Genomic DNA, 21970 nt, shown 5'->3' on the forward strand with positions numbered 1-21970 from the left:
AAATTAGACCACTCTGGGTCAATGCTTGAAAGAAATGTATAGATGTGTCCTATATGGGTCCACAAACCCCCTTCCTCCACATAGGAAGTGCCAAAAATAAATCTCAGTGCAGATGAAAAAAAGTCGTATAGGGTGTCCACACTCCCAGCAAGCCTGCTTTGTTCTGCTATCCTCCACATGACATTTTAAGGTAAGAGGAATAAGCCCTGCAGGAGTTCCTAGAGCACATGACCCAACAAATGAGACCAAACCAATGAACCAAGGGAAGGTGTTATTTCATTCTTCCAACCTGCAGAAGTAGTCCTGTTATGTTGTGTAAGACTTTTCTCTGGCACCCAATTGTGTGCACTATGGAGGGTTATATCATGACATTAACGTTTCTATTGAGAGGCAAACGAAGACCACATGGCTCTTGTTTCCATATATCTTTAACATATGGGAGCAAAAGCAAAAGCCACAGTGTAGATATGATTACAACGCTGTAGATTAATGAACTGCTCTTTGTAACCACAACAGCTGACAACCTGAACTGCTCATTTTTCACCATGAACCCGCAGTCAGTTTGTGTTTTAGCTCATCTCAAAGTGGCCACACTGTCCTTGGTGCTCATTGGAAATTTGACTCATCCTTCATCTCGATGGCAGCACTCTGGAAAATGTCTCCTGTGCCGCGCAGAGCTGAAGAGAATCCTAATTCATCGCACTGTAAGCTGGCAGGAATCCATGCATTTGTAACTTGACAGAACTGAGGGTGTGCGATGTCCATAATGCATCCTGAATTCTGACATGGGAGGATGTTACAGCACAAAACTGCTCCTCCACTCATTCAACAACTAAAGACTGATTTCCCTTCACCTCCATTTATGCACACTCTGCAACATTCAGAGAATCAATCTCAGTCTCTCCTACATGAATGGAAGCATCTGGAGGTGTATAATGTTTTTTTCTGAAATTGCTGTTGCCTTACTGACGTGGTGATTTATAATGTATGAGTTAAATGTGCAAAGAAGAGGAAAAAGGAAGGTGTTCTGGATTAAAAGCATGTCCAAACCCCTTATCCACGGTCACCAAGAGGATCCACTCTGACGTAGAAACCCACAGTTGGCTTTCACAGCCGTCCTCTCATGACCTCCAGACCGAGATCATAAACACAGCATTTATTCCTTCAGCCACCCCCGCACACAAACACACACATAAACACACACACACACCTGCTATACAGTTGATGTTTTCCAAATAGCCCCTCGGAGTGGATGTATGGGAAGGTGGAGGGGGGAGTGGGATTACCCTCTGGATGAGTGATGTGCAGACCTTGTGTCAATCCAGGTCTTGACAGCTGCTCACAGATCTGTTTCTTAAAAGGACCTGTAACTGTCTGGACTAATACCAGTGTGAAGGTCAGGCCTGAGAGCGCATCACTACAGTAACGATAAAGGAAACATGTGGTGGAAATATGGAGAGGAACATTTGTCTTTGTGTTGGTTGAAATTTTGCCGCCATCTTCTGGTCCAGAGACCAAACTGCTTATATGGCACATTCCCGAGTAAAGGAGGTATATGAAAACAAAGTATACACAAAAATACTTGTTCGCTCCTTAGAAATTTAAGACAAATGAGACAAAGTTAAACAGAAAAATTCCTGTTTATGTAATGTCATAATGCAGCTGTGTTTCTTTCTTGTTTTATGAATGTATGACTTTCCTGATTATTTTTTGATTTAGGCTTTTATTTTTTATATATATTGATTTTTTTTTGCAGCTGAATTATATTTTTTGCAAACTAATACAATGAAATTAAAAATAGATGAATAATACGTCATTGTTGGCTGTTACACAATAACAATCACCTTTATGATACAACTGTAAAAACAGCCATAACAAGTGTGTAATGTGTATCTGTAACAAAGTACACAGGACACAAAGACGTGATGGATGTTTGTCATAGATCATTTAATCTAAAAGTAAAACAGCACAACTTGACAAACCCGACTGTAAACTTTGAATCAGTCAATAAACTGTAACAAGTCAATGAAGTGAAATCCTGTTTTTCTTATTAAATCTTTAATTAACAGTCAATATGAAGAGAAATTCATAACTAATAAAGTGACAGTCAATGTGAATTTAAACAGTAACTCATACAGTAAATATGATATAATGGAGTTTGTGTGATTATAAAGAGCAGAATTCAGCCCGGATTCACTTTTCTTCATTCTTCTCGGCCCACTCACTGTAGCCTCCTTCATAATGTCTCGCCCTGAGAAGAAGAATCACAAGCTGCAGCGATTCACAACTAACGCGGCTCAGTGGCTACAGTCCACTGTGTAGTTAAACAGGGTCCACATTGCTTCACATGATTTCAATCTGAATTAGTTTGTCTGGAATTTAATTCTCAGTTAAACAGTAAATCCAGTTTTATTTAAACTGGTCTTTCATAGGATCATAGTAACAAAAACTAGTTGTATGATACTGCATATTTCATGTTATTTTCATGCATATACACAGTATGTATGTCATGTAGATTAGTAATAAAGCATTCATGAATTATAAAATGTAAAACAAAACATATGTATGTGTTTTTGCAATTTTAAATAGAGTAGTTCATTTATAGATAAATATACTAACTAATTATTTAATTAATTACTTTGATTCTACAATGTGTTCCTCCATAGACTCTGCTGTTTTACCTGCTAAATCCCAGCTGCCGACTGGTGTCCAGTGCTTTGGTGCTCCTTTTCCCACTTCTGCAATGAAATACGATGTTGTCGTCATCTTTCCCAGGAGCCTTCACTTTAAATGTGTCCTTAAAGCCCTCTGGGGACAGCTTCAGGGACTCTTCCAGGTTTCCCACTGATATTCACACACACACGCGCAGAAAACATAGCAGTTAAAAAGAACCAATGGAAAACCGTCGTTATCCTACTTTTGCTCACGTGTTATCGCTCACATGGGATGTTGACGGCATCTGGGATGTGTCCGGCCTGGTATTCATCAGGATTCCTCACATCAAACAGCTGAATGTCACGGACGGACAACATGGTCTTCAGCTGCGAGTACGTCACCACTGAAGCTGGAAACATGACAGACAACAACAAAATCCCCCCTTTTCAAGTTTAAACCGTATTTACTGAAACGTGGAACAACTGCAACTCACCATCCATTGGTGTAAACCTGTTTATTTCACTTCTGCAGCAGGTGTGAGGGTAAACTCAAGCTTTCATTCAACTCAGCCCCTGACAGCCCATTGTTCTCCGTTACAAATCAAAATGCCAGAGTTTACCAGACTCTCTGTTTTTGACAGTCACATGGAAAACCCTTGATAAAGCGCCTGCTGTCCATTCATTGTGATGACACTGGCAGAAGATGCTCAACCTGTTGCTTTAATTAGGCAACAGAACATTTTAAATCAAATATAAAACAATAATTATATATAGTAATATTAGCATATTACATTTACCTTTGTTGAAAGCTTCTCCGCATTTCACACTTGAGGTTGCAAAAGTCCGTAAAACTGAACCAAAGGTGGGACTGGACCTGCAGTTCACTCCTGCAACGACCTGGCAGAAGCTTCGCGACAGCATCAGGACGACAGGTGCACAGTTCAGACAACAGACAGTTTTTATACCTCAGGAGTGTTGACATTGTAGACGATTTTGAACACGGACACAGAATGTCATTATATGAACTGGATCTGATTCACACAATATAGATTCTAGAATTTAGAATCGCCCTCCGGGGACAGATAAAGCTGTTTTGAATTTGAATATAGTCCGACTCGTGATGCTCTTGTGAAGTGTGCTCAAGGGCTCCATTTTTTTATCTTTTGCTTTTTAATTGTTAAAGATCAATATCAGAAGATCAATATAACTCATGTTAAATATGGAGCTAGTCACAGGAGGCAAGCAGCTTAGCTTAGCATAAAGACGGGTAGCAGGGGGAGACATGTTTGCCAAGAAATAATATATATTATACTTTATATGCATACTTTCTTGGAAATGTAAATCACTCTTTCATGTTTGTGTACGGATTAAACGTACACAAGATGTACGAGCGGTTTTGTTCAGTTTTTTTCACTTCGGAGGGAACCTGACAAACGGCTTCCCCCTTGTCAACTCTTCATTTCAAGATAACCTCAGAGTTGACTGTATATTTATAGACTTGAAAACAAAAAGGTCAGGCCATTATTTTAAAAGAGGGTTTATCTCTCCGCGGCGCAGATCAAAGCCCAAATATGAACAAAAGGCTATTAGTTATTTATGGAAAGCTCAGTTGAATTTCTTATCTTTTCCGTGTGTGTGTGTGTGTGTGTGTGTGTGTGTGTGTGTGTGTGTGTGTGTGTGTGTGTGTGTGTGTGTGTGTGTGTGTGAGTGTGTGTGTGTGTGTGTGTGTGTGAATAGTTGGATAAGTGTGTTATTCACAGTTTCTTTTCGACTCGAAGATATCTGTAGCTCAAGGGACAATAAAATGCACACAACTCTCCTATATACATTAAAATGACAAACATACAGACATTAGAAAGAGTTAAAATACACAAGGCGGCACATGGCAAAAGCACAAAAATGCAGGATTTTGAATTACGAGCTCATTTATCAGTCAAAAAACGAGGCAAATGAACCTTTCCTCGTAGTGTGGTTCTTTATAAGGGATTGAAATCAGACTTTGTTTTACATGCAGACAATATAAAACACATTCCTCAAAGTAGTAATGGAGATATGCTTTTGTCGACAGTCGTCAAGATGGATACTTTATTGAAAGAGTAATTCAGTATTAGTGTCATTCATTTTTCTGAATATTCTCCTTATGATCAGATCGCTTTCTCCCTGTCACTTTGCTGAATGTCAAGCAAACACCTCCATCTTGCACTACTTAGGACATCTTCTGACATTGTCCCTTTGAGTGGGTCTTTTTCTATGAGACCGGGATTGAACCTCTGACCTCCTGGTTAGAGGACAACCCGCTCTACCCTGAGCCACAACCGCCTCTCAAACTTGAAACCACATTGCACATTCAGCTGCTGGCACGTGTCAAACACCTGCCAGAGAAATAATCTCTATTTTTGCATGTTATGTGTGCTTGAGGTTTTCTGGAAGACAATATTAACAAACTGGGAGTTTTGTTAAATAGCTTAAAGCCAGTTTGAGAATCCACATCCCCAGTTGATTCATGCATTTCAGATAAACGTCAACTGGGAGTGAAGCACTGCAGCAAACTTCACAAATCACCCTGAAGGCTTCAGCTTGTAGAATCTTTCAACCAAGTTTCTTATAAAAGAAAAAAATATCCCACTGGCATTTCGATGATTTAACTCTTTCCAGCCACAGAAGCATCTGCAAATATTATTCGATTTGAACAAAGCTTCTAATCCCACAGTTTGGCCTTTTTTTTACATCTTCACAAACTGCTTTAACTTGATGAGTAATATTATATGTCAGCCAGTTTTTTGAAGAACCCCAATTCAAGCATTCAGCGCTCTCTTGTTATGCAACTTCTTCCGACTTTCACATAACATCTCCCAAGGTCTTAACATGACTTTGTTCGTGGTAAAAAAAAAAAAATCCTGACACATGTGCTTCCTAATTTCTCATTACTTGTCTCCGTCTAGACTCCATTCCTTTGACCTATTTTGAATAAATAATAAAAAGATAATTGTTTTTCCCCATCAGTGAACAGTCTCTGTGTGAGTTTCCTCCTTTTTTCACCATCATTACACACTTTCATCCCTTTGGCAGCCTCCCAGTCTCCAGAATTGTATCGGTCAGTGGAAACCGCTCTCCCATCGCCACCCACCACCCGCAGATGGAGGAATATTGCATATAGCTTAACTCATCGCTCCCCAGGGGGAGTTCTTCCCCATCTGATGGCATAATTCAGCCATTGTGAGCGAAGATATTCAGTGCAGCCTCATTATCACTGCTGAACTCTCGTCTTACTCTGTGCTCATTAAAAAATCTTTTCGCCGGCCCTCGAGATTTGCAGCAATAACCTGCAAAGTTTTCACGCACAGATATCTGTTTGATTTCTGACTGCCTGAATACTGCCACCTTTCAAAGCTGTCACTGCTGGTGCATCATATCCCTGCAGCACATTGTTGAATTACTGAGACTCATCTGTCTTTGGTGTCTGGTTCCATGAAAACCATTTATGTTCCCACAGGACTCTGCAGACTTAGCTGACTGTACTGTTTTCTGCCAGCGATTTAAAACCAAAGACTGTGTATAAAGATGGACGTCATGTTTCCACGATCTCTCTGTTGAACAAAAATTAAGCTAAATGAACCTGCCATCTTTTGCCTCTGACGTTATTTGTAGCCAGAGTCAGTGCGGTAATGATCGGGGGATGGAGTCATGGTATCAAGGCCCTGCCAATGCATCGTGTTCGGCCAATCGAGAGTCAGTCTCAGCTGTCAATCATGATGATCCGCTGCATTTTTTTTGTATCAAATAACTAATTAAATTAAACTTGCCAGAAAAATGAACGTTTGGACATTCATCAATATCAACTACCTTCAATAACAAACTATTTTATTACACCAACTATTTTTGGTTTGGTCCCTGTCCCATCCAATAACATGGAGAAGGTTCCGCTAGACAAATACTGCTGCCTGCCACCAGAGGGCAATCGAGACAATTTCACTTCACTTCACTTTTGGGGAGCTGCCATGTCGTCCATCTTTACTTGCAACCAATGCCACCGTAAAATATGGCTGTGAAATATTCAAATGAAGCTGTCAGAGAAGGCGACGTCACTGTTTAGTTGTTCCCAGTTCCCCCCGCCCCCTTGGACAAGATACTGAACCCCAAATTGCCCACGATGGCTGTGCCACTAGTGAAAGTGCTGTCCATAGATGCTTTGTATATGCACTTGAGTGGTCATCAAGACTTCAAAAGCACAATATAAATAAATTCAATACATAGAGTGATGAGGTTGGGAGGAGGAGGCTAACTTTGAATCCTTATCTCTGCTCTCTGACACATTTCTGGATGTGTTCTGAACCCAGAGAATCATCTATTGTTCTGTCTCTGTTGGTGTTAGCAGAAACCAATTCCACACAAAAGCCCGCAGACAGTGTTGGAAAATTAGAACAGATGGCCAAATATAGACCTGAGGCATATTGTATTGTATTTCACTCTGATGGATCTATCATCGCTGGTAGATTCAAGTCAGGATTAGGATTTCTGTCACAACTGGGTTTCTCACTGATGCTGGATTTATCATATGTGTCCACCAGATGTCCTCATTGGGTTTTGCACATGTCTCCATCATACATGGGCAGAGTGGTGGCCTCTCCTTAATTCAATCGACTGTGGGACTTTATGCACATTAATATATGTATTTAATTCATCTAACAATAACTGGTAAACCTTCTGAAACCAATCATTTTTCCATTCTGCACTCCAAATGCCCTCTGTGGTGTATTAGCAGAAGATCGATTCTTTGCTGTAGATTGTAATTTTGATTATTTATTAACTGATTTCTATAATTTCCAACCCCTCTATTTTCACCACTGTGGCCCGTCTCAGTTTTCTTACTATAACAAAGGAGCTGCAGGAACAGACACTATAGAGGGAGTACTTGGATCCTTTACTTCGTCCAAGTAAAACAAGATACGAATGTGAGTGTGAATGTTTGTCTGTGTATGTCAGCCCTTTGATAAACTGGCGACCCGTCCTAGGTGTAACCACACCTCTCAACTCATATCAGCTGGGATCGCCTCCAGCTCCCCCCACGACCCTCAAAGGATAAGGGGTATAGATAATGGATGGTTGCAGGCTGACAGAAGACATTTCTTATTTCAGCCCATCCATGTTTAACAGATGAGGACTCTTCATGCTGTAGTGGAAATTTATCTCGAGATGTGAAATAAAGAGTTTCTCAGACCGGAGTTTTAATTATAAGCTCTGCAGAGGGTTACACAGTCAGCAACAACACTTCAGAGTGCAACAACGAATAGTTAAAAAGGAAGGTTTTTATACATTGTAGTAAACGGGAAACATAACAGAAAGCAGATAGGAAATGTCTGCAGTCTGGCATTGCTGCTACAGAAAGAGGAATCAACCCCAGGACCCAGTTGCACAGATCAGGGTCAACAGGAGGTGAAATTACCAAGTAAGGGCATGAACTTTGAGGTTGCATCTGCTAAGTGCACAGAAAACAGTCAAAACAGTAGCAAGACATTGATCAGTAGAATTTTCCATTACACTCCCCCCTTTTGACCATACAATGATCACAAGTATGTATAAACTTCATAAAATAACAAACATGAACCTTAAAAATTCACAGAGATTCAATGCAAAGAGAATCTCATAAGGTGAAAGATTAGACGTGGTTCATGTCAGATGTGAATGCAACAGCCTGTGTGTTCAAGGAGAAAGTGGTAGGCGATAAGGTCGGTGGCGATAAGGAAGGTCAGTGATAAGGCCATGATGTGCAATCTTTTTATCAGAAGATGTGAGGAAATTTCTGTGCCTCCAGAAAGGCAAGTCAAGTCAGAGTTAGGAAGAGGTTTGTCAGAAAGGTCAGGTCGTGGTGAACACTGGACTTGAAGTTCAGCAACACAGTTGTGTTCTTCCACGTCGTCCGGAAGCGAAAGAAGAGTGGCTGGGTTCAAGGTTGAACAGCGTTTCACTGTGACGTTGGGCATGTCAAGAAGAAGAGTGTGATACCGAAACCAGCAAGCAGCAGAGAGATGTGAGGTCTTCTGTTCTGTAAGAATGAGAGACACAGCATGAGGAACAAGGAGTGTCAGAGTAGCCTACGATGTCTCGTGGACAATGCAAACACCAAAAGACCTAAGGTGGTTAATCCTCTGCACCCAACTCATTTTAACAAGCCCAACTAACACTTCCACGTTTCTTGACATGTAAAGACAAGCCCAAATATTACTGTGTCTTTTTCTGTTTTAAACAATGTGATGTGAAATCTACAGTCCGGTTCTCCCAAACTTGTCATCTGAGGACAATGGGAGGATTTAGGGAAACGCTGCTGCTCACCAGCCAGATGGTTTCTGGAGATATTTTGAACTCTGACATCTTTCTTTCTTATGGCAGAACCAAAATGTCAACCAGTGGAAAGAGGGCATCTGGAGTGTGCCATTAATATACTCTATTTCTTATAAATTGCTTCCTGTAGAAATGTCTGGAACAAGGAGTGTAGAATTCCTCTTCTCAGTCCAAAAAGTGTCACTGTTCAGACCTGTCGCTTCCCACAAGTCTGTTGGACAAAATGTTCATGTGAATGTTTTTCTCATTGTTGAACAACATTTTTCCAATAAACACATGTGGGTGTGTCAGAGGTGTTGCCTCATCTTGATCTCCATGGAACTGTGCAGATAATGATAAGCAATGAATTAATAATAACAAATAATGATGTAGAATCTCCAAATAATGACTTTTTATTACTTATTCAACCCAAACCAATAATGAGTTAGTTTCTTAAATAAATAATTGCTAATTCAAAAACCATTACTTAAAATAATGAGATTGTAACTCAAAATAATGACACAGTAAGTAATGAAATCATTACATTTGATATACAAGTCATTATTTTGAGGTTTCTCACATATTTACTTTGGGCTTCCATAAAAAAAGTAGAAAACAAGATATTCCCTCACAGTTCACAGGGCTTGTGTTTCATTTTTATGCTTTTGAAACTTTATGATCAGATGAAGTCCCACGTTGAACTGAAAGCAGAGAGGAGCTTTGAGGTTTTCACAGCCAAGACATACAGGATGCAGACTGTGGCTGGGACCATCTACTTCATTAAGGTAATTATATATTACAAAGATTATATCTAAAAATCCTGTCCACACAAGATGATACAAATAATACAAATGCTCCTACAAACCAGACTGATGACGAGAAACTATTCTTAATCTCTTGCAAAAATGAGATTTGAAGCTGTTATAAGCAGAATGATCACAGAGCTCTGCAATTCCCCCAAAATTATTGTGACTTTCAGCCCTTGTTTTGCTTCATCAGGCTTAAATGTCAAGGTTCACTGTTGTCGCTCTCATGCCAAGTTTCTTTCTACATCTCAATTTTCAATTTTTTATAATCATTACTGATGTGTATGTAGAGTTAATGCTCCAGTGAGGTGTCAGCCAAAATGACACAACGGGAAGTAATTAAGAGACAACCAGTCAAACCTGAAACAAGTAAACTCCCAGCATTATTTTTGGCTTCCTGCTCTGTTCAGCGAAGAAACCTGATGTTTTCATGTCATGACCCAGATTTCTTTCCTCAGGAGTTGCAAGAGACCAAAAATGTAAATACAAGCAGAGTGATTATTGGACACAGTTGAATAAAAACGCTCACTTTTGCTTCCTTGCAGGTCCATGTGGGAGGAGAGGAGCATGTTCACATCTGTGTTTTTAAACCATTATCATGTCAAGGAGGCAGCTCTGTGCTGAGGGACATGCAGCAAGAGAAGAAGACAGAGGACACGATCGACTTCTTTTAAAGGACCACAAACAAAACTCATCAGTTCATATCACATTACACCAACAGCTCTGTATGTTTAACAATGTTACCCAATTCTAACATGAAACAACATACTGTATACGTGCTGTAGATCATACTGACAGTCAAAATTGAACTATTTTGAATTGATAAACGATAATTGAATAAATCTGATTTGTTGTGCGTCTTTAAACGTGTTGCTTTTCTTTCTGTGCTGGTTTATGATTTGGAAAATAGCTGCAGGAACAGACTTGCTCCAGAAAGTGTTCACACACCTTCACGTTTTGCACATTTTTCAACCCCTCTATTTTCACCACTGTGGCATGTCTCAGTTTTCTTCCTATAACAAAGGAGCTGCAGGAACAGACGCTATAGTGGGAGTACTGGGATCCTTTAGTTCGTCAAAGTAAAACAAGATACGAATGTGATTTGGTTCTCCCAAACTTGTCATCTGAGGTCAATCGGAGGATAGAGGGAAGCACTGCTGCTGACCAGCCAGATGGTTTCCAGAGAACCAAACAAAATGATTATGATTAATGATTTCTCAAGGTTGAACTACCTTTTTCCAATGAACACATGTGGGTGTATCAGAGGTGTTGCATCATCTTGATTTCCATGGAACTGATAAGAAATGATTTACTAATCAAATATAATGATGTAGTATCTCCAAATAATGTCTTTCATACAAACCAATAATGAGTTAATTTTGTAAATAAATAATTGCTAGTTCAAAACCATTGCTCAAAATAATGACTTTGTAGATCAAAATAATGACAAATTAAGTTATGAAATCATTATATTTGATACACAATGTGCAATAAGAAGATATCATCACGTAAAAGCCATAACAACAAATACAAATAAGAAGAATCAATGAAAAGGAGACAACAAAAAATAATAAACAAAAAATAATAATAAAAGCAATATGTAAAAATTAAAAGATGACATCACATGTAAAAATGTGATTTAAAAGAAGTCACTGAATCTGCAAACCATCATATGGGATGGACAAAAAGTTTAACATGAAAACCTGACTGAGGTTAGTAAACATTTATATGTATTACACTACATTAAATGAGCTGTATCTATGTGCATAATAATAATAATAAACTGGCAGGTACAGGGGAGGTTTGGTACTTTTAACAGCATACTACTACTACAACTAAGACTGCTACTACTAGTTATACTACTACTACAACTAATAATAATAATAATACTAACATGGATTAACCTTTACAAACATGTTTTAATGAACTTTTTGTCTGAGGTGAACATTCCTCATGTGTCACTTCTCGACCACAGACGCGTCTCGGACTAACACACTTCGTCAGTGAAGAGGGGTGGAACAAGACACGGAATCAAGAATTCATACCACTTACTTCTATTAATGTTACTTTACATGGTTTCAAATAGAACCATATTACATTTTATTCTCATTCAGTGTCACCTCATTTCATTTTAAAATCGGTTTATGACTTCGTTGACCTTTCCTCTCCACCCCTCTCCCCTGCAGATGGATGGTACGCTCCAACACATCATATGATCACTGACTAACGGTGACTTACTCACTGTTACGCTAACAGGGACTTCCTCATTAGAAGAATATAAGATGCTTTTCTTGTGTTTATCGTTATTTTTGCTGCAATCAAGAGTCGCGAACATGGCGTGCTGCGGTGGACTCTCTGAGGTTTTAGAAGCAGATGAAAAAGTCCAGACGATCTGTGACGCTGTGAGTAGAGAAACCATTGTTCCTCTCTGTTCTCTGGGATCTATTCACACATGGACAGGGTTTGTGTTTCATTGTGTTGTTATTGTTGCTGTTGTTGTTGTTGTTGTCACTTCTTGGTGTGTAGATGAAGCCCGTGGCTGAAACAAGGACAGGGACCAACTACGTCGTGTTCACAGCCAAGTCGTACAAGACGCAGCTTGTGGCCGGGACCAACTACTTCATTAAGGTAGAAGAAGAAGAACAAGTCCTGGAGGATGAGACACACACATCATAGAAAATATAATCTTTAAAGGGGCAGTTCACCCAAAAATGAACATTCACTCTTTACACACTCACCACTATGACGATCCAATACAATTGAAGTAAATGGTGACTACTTCTTCAAACGTTAAAAATAAACTACAGAAAACATAAAAGCCTCCATGCTGCTCCTGTGGTGTCATGTATAGTGTCTGTGAGCCCAGACATTCAAGTTCGGTTGGATTTGGCTGCAACACAGTTTACTTTCTGACACGTGTGTATTACGAGTTGAGGTAATCAAGATAAAGGTTTAATGCTCCACTGAGGTGCCAGTGTTATAGAAGAAGATGACACAATGACATTTTGATAATAGAGGACCAGTCAAACCTTAAATCAAGGAACAAAATCAGTCCAATTTTATGACTCATGAGCCCTCTGTGAGTCATAGGGCTTATCAAAGTGCATCAGACTCTGCCCCCAACCCTCCAGTGAGGAGAAACTCCCAAATTAACCTTTTTAAGGTAAATAATCCAGAAACTTCAGAGAGAGCAGCAAGTGCAACAGATGTCGTGTTTACAGAGCACATCAAAAGAACAACATTTAAAACGACCAACATCCATAAATGACGTGGGAAATGGGGATGTATGCTTTAATGTTTTGTTTTTTTCATGTATTCATTGGAGGATCTTATTTTCCTCATTTTGAGGTGGTTTGATGATTTGGTTTCAATGCGTGTGTGGAAATCACAGGCTTTATGAAAATCATGATAGATTCTCCCCAAGTGTGTCTCACTGCATCTTGTTGCATTTTGTTATTGATACACAAACTTCCTCTTTGGCTAAGTCTCAAAACTACTGTGATATTTTTACTTTATTGGGTTTCCACTGCAAAGGATTTTTGATGCACAACTTGAAAACACATGAGAGCAGATGGATGGAAACATACTTTCTGACTCATAAAGCATCATTTTCAAATGCAGCAGGCTGCTGTTTACAGGGAGACATTCAACGACTAGATGGTGCACTTAGTGGAACCAGATGTTTTTCTCAGAGGAGCAAAACGTAGATGAACTCGCATTCATCGGGTGAACGCAAACTCTAACTCTTGTTTCCTTGCAGGTCCATGTGGGAGGAGAAGAATATGTTCATCTCAGAATTTACAAAAAACTGCCATGTTATGGAGGAACCCTTGAGCTGACTGAGATACAGCAAGGCAAAAGCCACGACGACCCCATTGAGTATTTCTAAAGGGATCACAAACCAAACAAAGCATCCTATCAGTGCCTACAGGCTGTTCAATCAACTGATCTCACATTAACCCAGCTCTGTATTAAACAATGTTACCCAACATCTAATTGTATACTATCTTAGTAGTGAAGCTCATGATGTTAGGAGAACGTCAAATCTTTTTTGTATGCCGTGAATTTATAAAAGATAATTGAATAAATCTGATTTGTTCTTGCTTTTGTTTCTGTGTGGGCAGGGTGGGAGGGTTAGGACGATTCCAAGGGCCCAGCACAGACAGGGGCCCTCAGAGAACACTTATTGTTATTATTATTATTAATTAGTTCATGTAATTAAAGAATTTATTAACAAGTTATGAATGAAATATACTTGGGTTTATTTCTCCAGGATAGCCTTTATATTTCACCCCTCTCTCTGTTCAATAGTTGGTTCAGTCTTGCTTGATTTCCAGTCAGCAGAACAGAAGGTGAACTGTCCCTGGACACACTGGCAGCGTGGGTCTCAGAGCTCTTGGTGTTTTTCAGTATCCACAATAAGTTTTGTATCATCAACCCTTGATGAGTGGTCCGAAATGGGAAGGGTTTTTACCTGTGAGAGTGAGTGAGAGTGCGAGAGAGTGCGAGAGTGCGAGAGAGAGAGAGAGAGACTACTGCCCATCACCTGAAGTTCTTTACATTAACTTTTATCAAGTCAAGAAGGCAGCTTTATCCTGACGGACATGCAGCATGAGAAGAAGGCAGAGGTCCCGATCCACTTCTTAAATACAAATACAAATAAATACCAATAAGAAGAATCAATAAAAAGGAGCGAACATTACACAAGAGCAAAACATAATAATAAAAGCAATATGTAAGAATAAAACCATGACATCGCTTGCAAAAATGTGATTTAAAATAAGTCACTGAATCTGCAAACCATCATATGAGATGGATGAAAAGTTTAACATGAAAACCTGACTGAGGTTAGTCAACATTTATATATATTACACGACATTAATTGAGCTGTATCTATGTGTATAATAATAATAATAAACTGGCAGGTACAGGGGAGGTTTGGTACTTTTAACAGTATACTACTACTACTACTACTACTATGATTACTTATAATAATAATAATACTAATATGGATTAACCTTTACAAACATGTTTAAATGAACATTTTGTCTTAGGAGAACATTCCTCATGTGTCACTTCTCGACCACAGACGCGCCTCGGACTAACACACATCGTCAGTGAAGAGGGGTGGAACAAGACACGAAATCAAGAATTCATACCACTTACTTCTATTAATGTTACTTTAACTGGTTTCAATTGAACCATATTACATTTTTTTCTCATTCGGTGTCACTTTATTTCATTTATAAATCGGTTTATGACTTCGTTGACCGCTTCTCTCCACCCCTCTTCCCTGCAGATGGATGGTACGCTCCAACACATCATATGATCACTGACTCACGGTGACTTCCTCGTTAGAAGAATAAAAGACGCTTCTCGTGTGTTTATCGTGATTTCAGCTGCGATAAAGAGACGCGAAGATGATGTGTGGTGGAAGCTCTGAGGTTTTAGAAGCAGATGAAAAAGTCCAGACGATCTGTGACGCTGTGAGTAGAGAAACCATTGTTCCTCTCTGTTCTCTGGGATCTATTCAAACATGGACAGGGTTTGTGTTTCATTGTTTTGTTGTTGTTGTTGTTGATGTTGATGTTGATGTCACTTCTTGGTGTGTAGATGAAGCCCCACGCTGAAGCAAAGGCAGGGAAGACCTACGACGTGTTCACAGCCAAGTCGTACAAGACGCAGCCTGTGGCCGGGACCAACTACTTCATTAAGGTAGAAGAAGAAGAACAAGTCCTGGAGGATGAGACACACACATCATAGAAAATATAATCTTTAAAGGGGCAGTTCACTCAAAAATGAACATTCACTCTTTACACACTCACCACTATTACCAACATCCATAAATGACGTGGCTAAGTCTAAAAACTACTGTGATATTTTTACTTTATTGGGTTTCCAGTGCAAAGGATTTTTGATGCACAACTTGAAAACACATGAGAGTAGATGGATGGAAACATACTTTCTGACTCATAAAGCATCATTTTCAAATGCAGCAGGCTGCTGTTTACAGGGAGACATTCAACGACTAGATGGTGCACTTAGTGGAACCAGATGTTTTTCTCAGAGGAGCAAAACGAAGATGAACTCGCATTCATCTGGTGAACACAAACTCTAACTCTTGTTTCCTTGCAGGTCCATGTGGGAGCAGATGATCATGTTCATCTCCGCGTTTACAAAAAACTGCCATGTCATGGAGGAACCCTTGAGCTGACTGAGATACAGCAAGGCAAAAGCCACGACGACGCCGTTGAGTATTTCTAAAGGATTCAGATTCAAGATTCAAGAGTTTATTGTCATATAAAAGGGACCACAATCCAAATAAAGCATCCCATCAGTGCCTACAGGCTGTTCAATCAACTGATCTCACATTACCCCGGCTCTGTATTAAACAATGTTACCCTACATCTAATTGTATACTGTCTTAGTAGTGTAGCTCATGATGTTAGGAGAATGTCAACAAATTTTTGTATGTCCTGATTTAATAAAAGATAATTGAATAAATCTGATTTGTTCTTGCTTTTGTTTCTGTGTGGGCAGGGTGGGAGGGTTAGGACGATTCCAAGGGCCCAGCACAGACAGGGGCCCTAAGAGAACACTTAGTGTTATTATTATTATTAATTAGTTCATGTAATTAAGGTATTTATTAACAAGTTATGAATGAAATATACTTGGGGTTTATTTCTCCAGGATAGCCTTTATATGTCACCCCTCTCTCTGTTCAATGCGTGCTTTACACTGGCAGCGTGGGTCTTAGAGCTCTGGGTGTTTTTCAGTATCTACAATAAGTTTTGTATCATCAACCCTTGATGAGTGGTCCGAAATGGGAAGTTTTTTTTTGTGTGTGTGTGAGTGTGTGAGTGTGTGTGAGAGAGAGACTACTGCCCATCACCTGAAGCTCTTTACATTAACTTCTAACTGCAGCGTTTGTGAGGTTTCTGTGACTAATGTATTTCCTTGTATAAATCTAGTCCCATGGCTGGGACCAACTTCTTCATTGAATTTAAGAAATTGTCAAAGAGAAAAAAATTTGAGAAGCTGGAAATGTTAATGTAACTGAACTGATCTTTAAAAGATAATAAAATAACACCCCATTGAAAATCAGGATACCTTTACAGGTTAAACCAACTACCCTTTTCTTATTTTCCTGCATCCATCTCCAGGCAGAATGTTATGACTAATTTGTTGATGTAAAATTCACTTTTGTGTTTAAAAAATGTTTTTATATATATTGTCCATCTCTATTGCACAACAAAGTCCGTAAGTAACTTTGAGGACTTTTCCAGGCAGTTTGGTGGTTTAGGTTTTTTTTCTGTGGGGGGTGCCAGCATTATATTCTTTCATAGGACCAACAATTTCTAGCTTCACCCCTGAATACACTTCCATGCGTTTGTAAAGCACTTTGAATTGTCTTTTGTCTGTAAACTTGCAATACCTGTTTCGGAGAAGATCGTAACTTAATCTTCCGAATCCCAACCAAACCAAATTAAATCCTGCACACCCTGCAAATTCAAGTGTTGAAACTTGTCCATTAAACCCACACACACAGTGAGTTAAAGTAAGCAGCTGTTGTGTGTAACCACATTCCATTGACTTTACTCATAGTCATGTGTACCGTGTGACTGATGTTCCTCTTTGTTCGGCACATGACTCTTTTTGTTCCTACAAACAAGTGCAATAACTTTTGTTTAAACTTTATCTTTGTTAAATCTCTGTTTACTTTGGAAAGTAAAAACGTTTTTTCTCTTATCTCATGAAGTGCATTCTGTTTATTAAAACAACTGATGAGAGGAAATAGTGATGTTATGATATATATTTAATTATCACTATATTGAGGCTTCTATCAACTTTCTGTCACTATTCAGAGCTGACTTGAGCTTTAACCATTTACCTAAACTACAGCAACTAAAATGGCTACTTTGCTATCCAGGACTAAAATAAATGTTTTTATCTGCTCCAAAAATCTTAATCTCCCTCCAGTCTTGATCGACCTCTGCAGCATGTGTCCTAAACCCTGCCTCCTGCATGTTAGCAGATGGGACATGGACCAAACTAAAAAGTCAAAGTACACATTCAAAACATCTTTCTCAACTTTGGCGTCACACTGAGGTTCATTCAAATGTTCATATTCTAGTAAATTTGGTTTTAATTAGTTATTTGATGCTATAAAAAACAGAGTTAAACAACATGATTGACAGCTCAGACTGTCTTGTGAATGGACCTTGAAATCGCAGCTCCACAAAATGATCACAACTGCGCAGACTCCGGCTCCAAATGACGTCCAAGGCACAAGACGGTGGCACCCATATCCGAGATATTTTGGAAGAAGTGGAGACGGGTCGTCCCTCTTTTGAACAGTCTATTGTCTGAACTGAAACGGTGGCACAACAAACCACCTTCCTGAACATTTGCATTTGACAGCGAAGATTAAACTGTACCACTCATTTTCCTTTGGATGCAGAAAAGACAGAATCAATCAGACAGCCAACATTTCACTGTCATTTAAAAAAACTCCTTTTGTACAATGATTCTCATTAAAGAAGCACACAGGGGACAGTTTTACAGCGATGGTAATGCAATACAATAATCACAGAGGAATATACTGTAAGTGTGTTGGAAGAGAGGTCAGAGAGGTCTGTCTGGTGAAGCGCCTGCAGGCAGGAGTCACAGTCTCAGCTCCAGTCTGGGTTTGAACCTCCAGTGAAGCAGCTGATCTCACTCAGAGCTTCATTTCACCTTCGGAGGCGTGTAGTGGATTCTGCACCTTTCACCGAAAACCTGAAGAAAAGGAATCGGGAATCAATGAGGTGTTGTGTGATGCTGTGTTAATACAGGGTGTTAACACTGATTATAGGGAGCATACCTTCAGACTTTGATCATTGACAACTTCTTCAACATTCAGCTCTGACTGCATCATCTTTAGCTGGAGACAAGAGGCGGGGTAGAGATAGATAAGTGATTAGTCTTTAAATGTAACAGACACGATTCTGTCCCAAACTTTAATATTTTAATAAAAAAGGATTAATCAAAAAATAAATAAAAACAATTTTACTGGTCATTTGTGGTATTTGGCCGAGCAGATGCAGGTCAGATAGCTTCTTTAAATTTTCCTGAATAAATGTTTCTCAGTGTCTTAGATTTCTGTTGCTGATACAGAGGAGAATCAAAACCAGACAAAACCCCCAAAGAGTGAATATAAAAAAACAGAATATACATTGAAGGTACTTCAGGGATTTAGTATTTCACTTTTACAAAGTCTGGGACTCCTGACACAGAGAAAATAGTAAAAGTCGAAGCAACAGAGACTGAAATAGGCTTTTAGTCTCTAGTATGGGACAAACTGTAAAAACACAGGATCCTACATTTCCCATAATGCTCAATAGTGTGTTCCATTAGATTCTCCTTTTCATCACTTTGTTTTAAAGTCCAAACCTTCCGTTTGTAACACAGACTTTATCGTACACGAAAAAAGTTTCTCGGCCCAGAGAGAAATAACCTTAATCACATCACTATGACGTGATCAAGCTTTTCAAATGCTGGAAACTTTTTTTTAATAGATAACAGGACGTACTTTGGTCTGCTCCTTCCTGAGTTGTTTGATGACTGCCAGGTCCTCGCCGTCTTTTGCTCTTTCCTCACGCAGCTGTCCCACCACCGCAGATGTTTTGGCTATACAGGCCTTGATAGCTTGGTCTCTGCTCAGATGGGCCTCCATCATCTGTGTGGCGCACGGGGGACAAAAGATGCATTGTGGCGAAAACTCTGGAAGGGACACTGTGGAGGTTTATATTTCAGTCTCGGTCGTCACACTCACAGATTCATACAGTTGTTTGCATGTTTGTGTGGCATCAACTTTGCCTGAGAAGGAAACTGTGGGCACGGTGGTGTTCAGTCCGTGGACGATGCGGTCATCCATGTTGCGCATCACCTTCAGCACCTCCTGAGAAACACACAGAGGGACACGGAGACAGCCAGCAGCTTCAGGTCAACTCCAAACCATCCAAAGCAAATATATATGGGTTCCATTCAAAATGTATTTGTGGTGTGGCTCTGTTCTGGTGCACACATGGAGAGCCTGAGGCAGGGAGAGCACACCTCCACCTCCCTACCCTTCTGTGAGCCTTCATGGAAAATGAGGCAGGGAGAGCAGCAGCTAAAAGCCCCCCCCACACACACAGAACAGAGCAGGCGACAGCTTCAACACATGACATTGATTAGATTCGATTAGATTCGATTAGATTCAGAATGAAGAGGGGCTGCTGGAGTGGAGGTGGGTTGTGATGCAGCTTGAATGGAGAGAACAGTATGAGCTAGGCCTGTTGAAAACATAGGGGGGGGGGATCAGCTGAGCTCTCCAATGCTACGTTCAGTATTTGATACATGCACATAACATAATCCCATATATAGTGAATAATGTTCTTATTTCGTCTGGGTATTTGTTATGACTTATTGTCCTCTGAAGAGACTGTGGCCTCACGCTCAGACGTCTGTCGGTACTCCGTGTATAACTGCAGCTTCGTCATATTAAAAATTCAACAGATTGATGGATTGGAAATACTTCTGAACCCCTAGGAGGTGATGGTGAGCAGTCATTTGGGTTTTATACAATTTGAGACAGTTGTCCTATTTTATCTTTACTTGTACTTTCAGAAATAAGACCAAGTTAAAACGATCCGAAGCCCATTATTACAGCGTTAAAGTTATTAGAGATGTGCTTCAACCACATGCAGCCACTCCAGTGATCAGGAGGGTCACACCGGAAATACACGACACGACACCGGAACCTCCGAACCACAGCGATCCGGACTGACTGGTGTCCCGTGACACGATCACACAAATTGATAATCTGGTTGAAATTTACCTGGAACATTGAAAAGTCCTCACAGTTTAAAGTCGCACTGGGCGCCGCCATAGTGGACTGTGGGGTCCTGCATGGACAGAAAGCCAGAGGGCTGTTCAAGAAGGCGCCTGACTGAATATACGGCATGTGTTTATAAAATGTCGCGCGCACAGGGTCTGTTGCTGTCGTCCAACTTTTCACGTGACACCCACCTTTCTCCTATTGGTTCATTTTACTTAACCTCAGCCAATCTTAAACCGCCAGATTATGGCACACTTCGATTGGATGGTCCTATTTGGAAAAATCGGTCACTCGTCATAATTGCTCTCTGATTGGTTACTGTCCCTCTATTACCTAAACAAGCACCTTTCATTACCTTTGCCAAAAGGTTGTTTCAGGAGAACCGTGAAAACTACACAAGAGCGGGTGACTTTCGACTAAAATGATGATTACTAACACCTCAATTCATAAAATATTCCTAGTAGTAAACTTCAATGTTAGTGCAATGGTTTTCACATGAAACTGATGTTGCAAGAGATCAGCCAATCTGAGTCAAAATTTTATTTCATTATATTATTTTCAAATGTTGAACCACCTCTGGGAAACCAGAGAACCTGGAGAAAAACCCATTACATTTTTTACAACGCACTTTACATAGAAGGTCAAGACCTTAAAAATCCTTGAGAAACCCAATAGTTCCCGCAGAAAAATTGGCCACGACTGTGGACAGAGAAAAAGTCAATGTGGGCCATCTGCCTTGACCGGTTATTATGACAGACAATTTATGGATATTTATATATGTATATTCCTAAATCTTTTGTAATCAACAAGAGACCATTTCTTTTAAAGGAGTAAGGGCTTAAGAGGCATAAATAAAAACATCAAGACATGAGGATATATTGAATATCTTTTTATTATTTTACTGTTTTCTGTTTTTGATTCTCAAAGAAACAGAAATAATCATGAAAAGAGTTTGGAGAAGCACAATGAGGAGAAAAATCTACTGATGGCGCTGGATCTTGATGGTGGTGTCACAAGCAGATCTTTGACGACAGAGACAATATATTTGTCCAGTGTTGGGTCTCTCATTTCCAATTCTAACAGCACACTTACAACCCCGTGCCACTTTTTGCAGATTTTTTTGAAAACGGCTTTGTCAAGTTGTTTCATCATTTTTGGGGTGATCTCAAAATCTTCATCCTTGATTTCGACCCATATGTTTTCGACCAGACGCTCGATGATGGTGTTTGGTGATCTGAGAGTGTTCGACAACTTTGCTTTAGCAAAGATCCTCGAAACCAGCTTCAGAACGATTATCCTGATGGGTAATTTCCTTCCTTCCACTGTTGGTT

General features: G+C 39.7%; 4 protein-coding genes across 5 annotated transcripts; 2 read left to right on the top strand and 2 right to left on the bottom strand.

Moving 5' to 3' along the window:
* Positions 1-2148: 2148 nt before the first annotated feature.
* Positions 2149-3640, bottom strand: si:ch211-161h7.8 (thiosulfate:glutathione sulfurtransferase). Its single transcript, XM_034572322.1, has 4 exons — positions 3452-3640; positions 2942-3064; positions 2682-2844; positions 2149-2251 (listed from the first exon to the last, which is right to left on the bottom strand). Exons 1-4 carry the CDS (start codon positions 3573-3575, stop codon positions 2194-2196), a joined length of 468 nt encoding a protein of 155 aa, XP_034428213.1. The 5' UTR covers positions 3576-3640; the 3' UTR covers positions 2149-2193.
* An 8337-nt stretch (positions 3641-11977) lies between these two features.
* Positions 11978-16287, top strand: LOC117753865 (cystatin-B-like). Of its 2 annotated transcripts, XR_004612316.1 has the most exons (4): positions 12017-12180; positions 12305-12406; positions 13539-13719; positions 16174-16287. XR_004612316.1 is itself a non-coding variant. In XM_034572323.1 (3 exons), the coding sequence occupies exons 1-3, from the start codon at positions 12061-12063 to the stop codon at positions 13665-13667; spliced, it is 351 nt and encodes a 116-aa protein (XP_034428214.1). In that variant the 5' UTR covers positions 11978-12060; the 3' UTR covers positions 13668-13823. The 2 variants fall into 2 exon arrangements, 1 of the variants encoding a protein (XP_034428214.1); XM_034572323.1 differs by lacking the exon at positions 16174-16287 and having other exon boundaries at positions 11978-12180; positions 13539-13823.
* LOC117753866 (cystatin-B-like) lies at positions 15081-16282 on the top strand. The gene is made up of 4 exons (XM_034572324.1): positions 15081-15264; positions 15392-15493; positions 15914-16044; positions 16086-16282. Exons 1-3 carry the CDS (start codon positions 15199-15201, stop codon positions 16040-16042), a joined length of 297 nt encoding a protein of 98 aa, XP_034428215.1. The 5' UTR covers positions 15081-15198; the 3' UTR covers positions 16043-16044; positions 16086-16282.
* A 1976-nt stretch (positions 16288-18263) lies between the features above and the next one.
* ccdc58 (coiled-coil domain containing 58) lies at positions 18264-20785 on the bottom strand. Its single transcript, XM_034572321.1, has 5 exons — positions 20640-20785; positions 19593-19718; positions 19350-19496; positions 18642-18701; positions 18264-18556 (listed from the first exon to the last, which is right to left on the bottom strand). The coding sequence occupies exons 1-5, from the start codon at positions 20763-20765 to the stop codon at positions 18506-18508; spliced, it is 510 nt and encodes a 169-aa protein (XP_034428212.1). The 5' UTR covers positions 20766-20785; the 3' UTR covers positions 18264-18505.
* Between the last annotated feature and the right edge of the window lie 1185 nt (positions 20786-21970).

The sequence above is a fragment of the Hippoglossus hippoglossus genome, chromosome 20, assembly GCF_009819705.1.
Source record: "Hippoglossus hippoglossus isolate fHipHip1 chromosome 20, fHipHip1.pri, whole genome shotgun sequence".
NCBI lineage: Eukaryota > Metazoa > Chordata > Actinopteri > Pleuronectiformes > Pleuronectidae > Hippoglossus > Hippoglossus hippoglossus.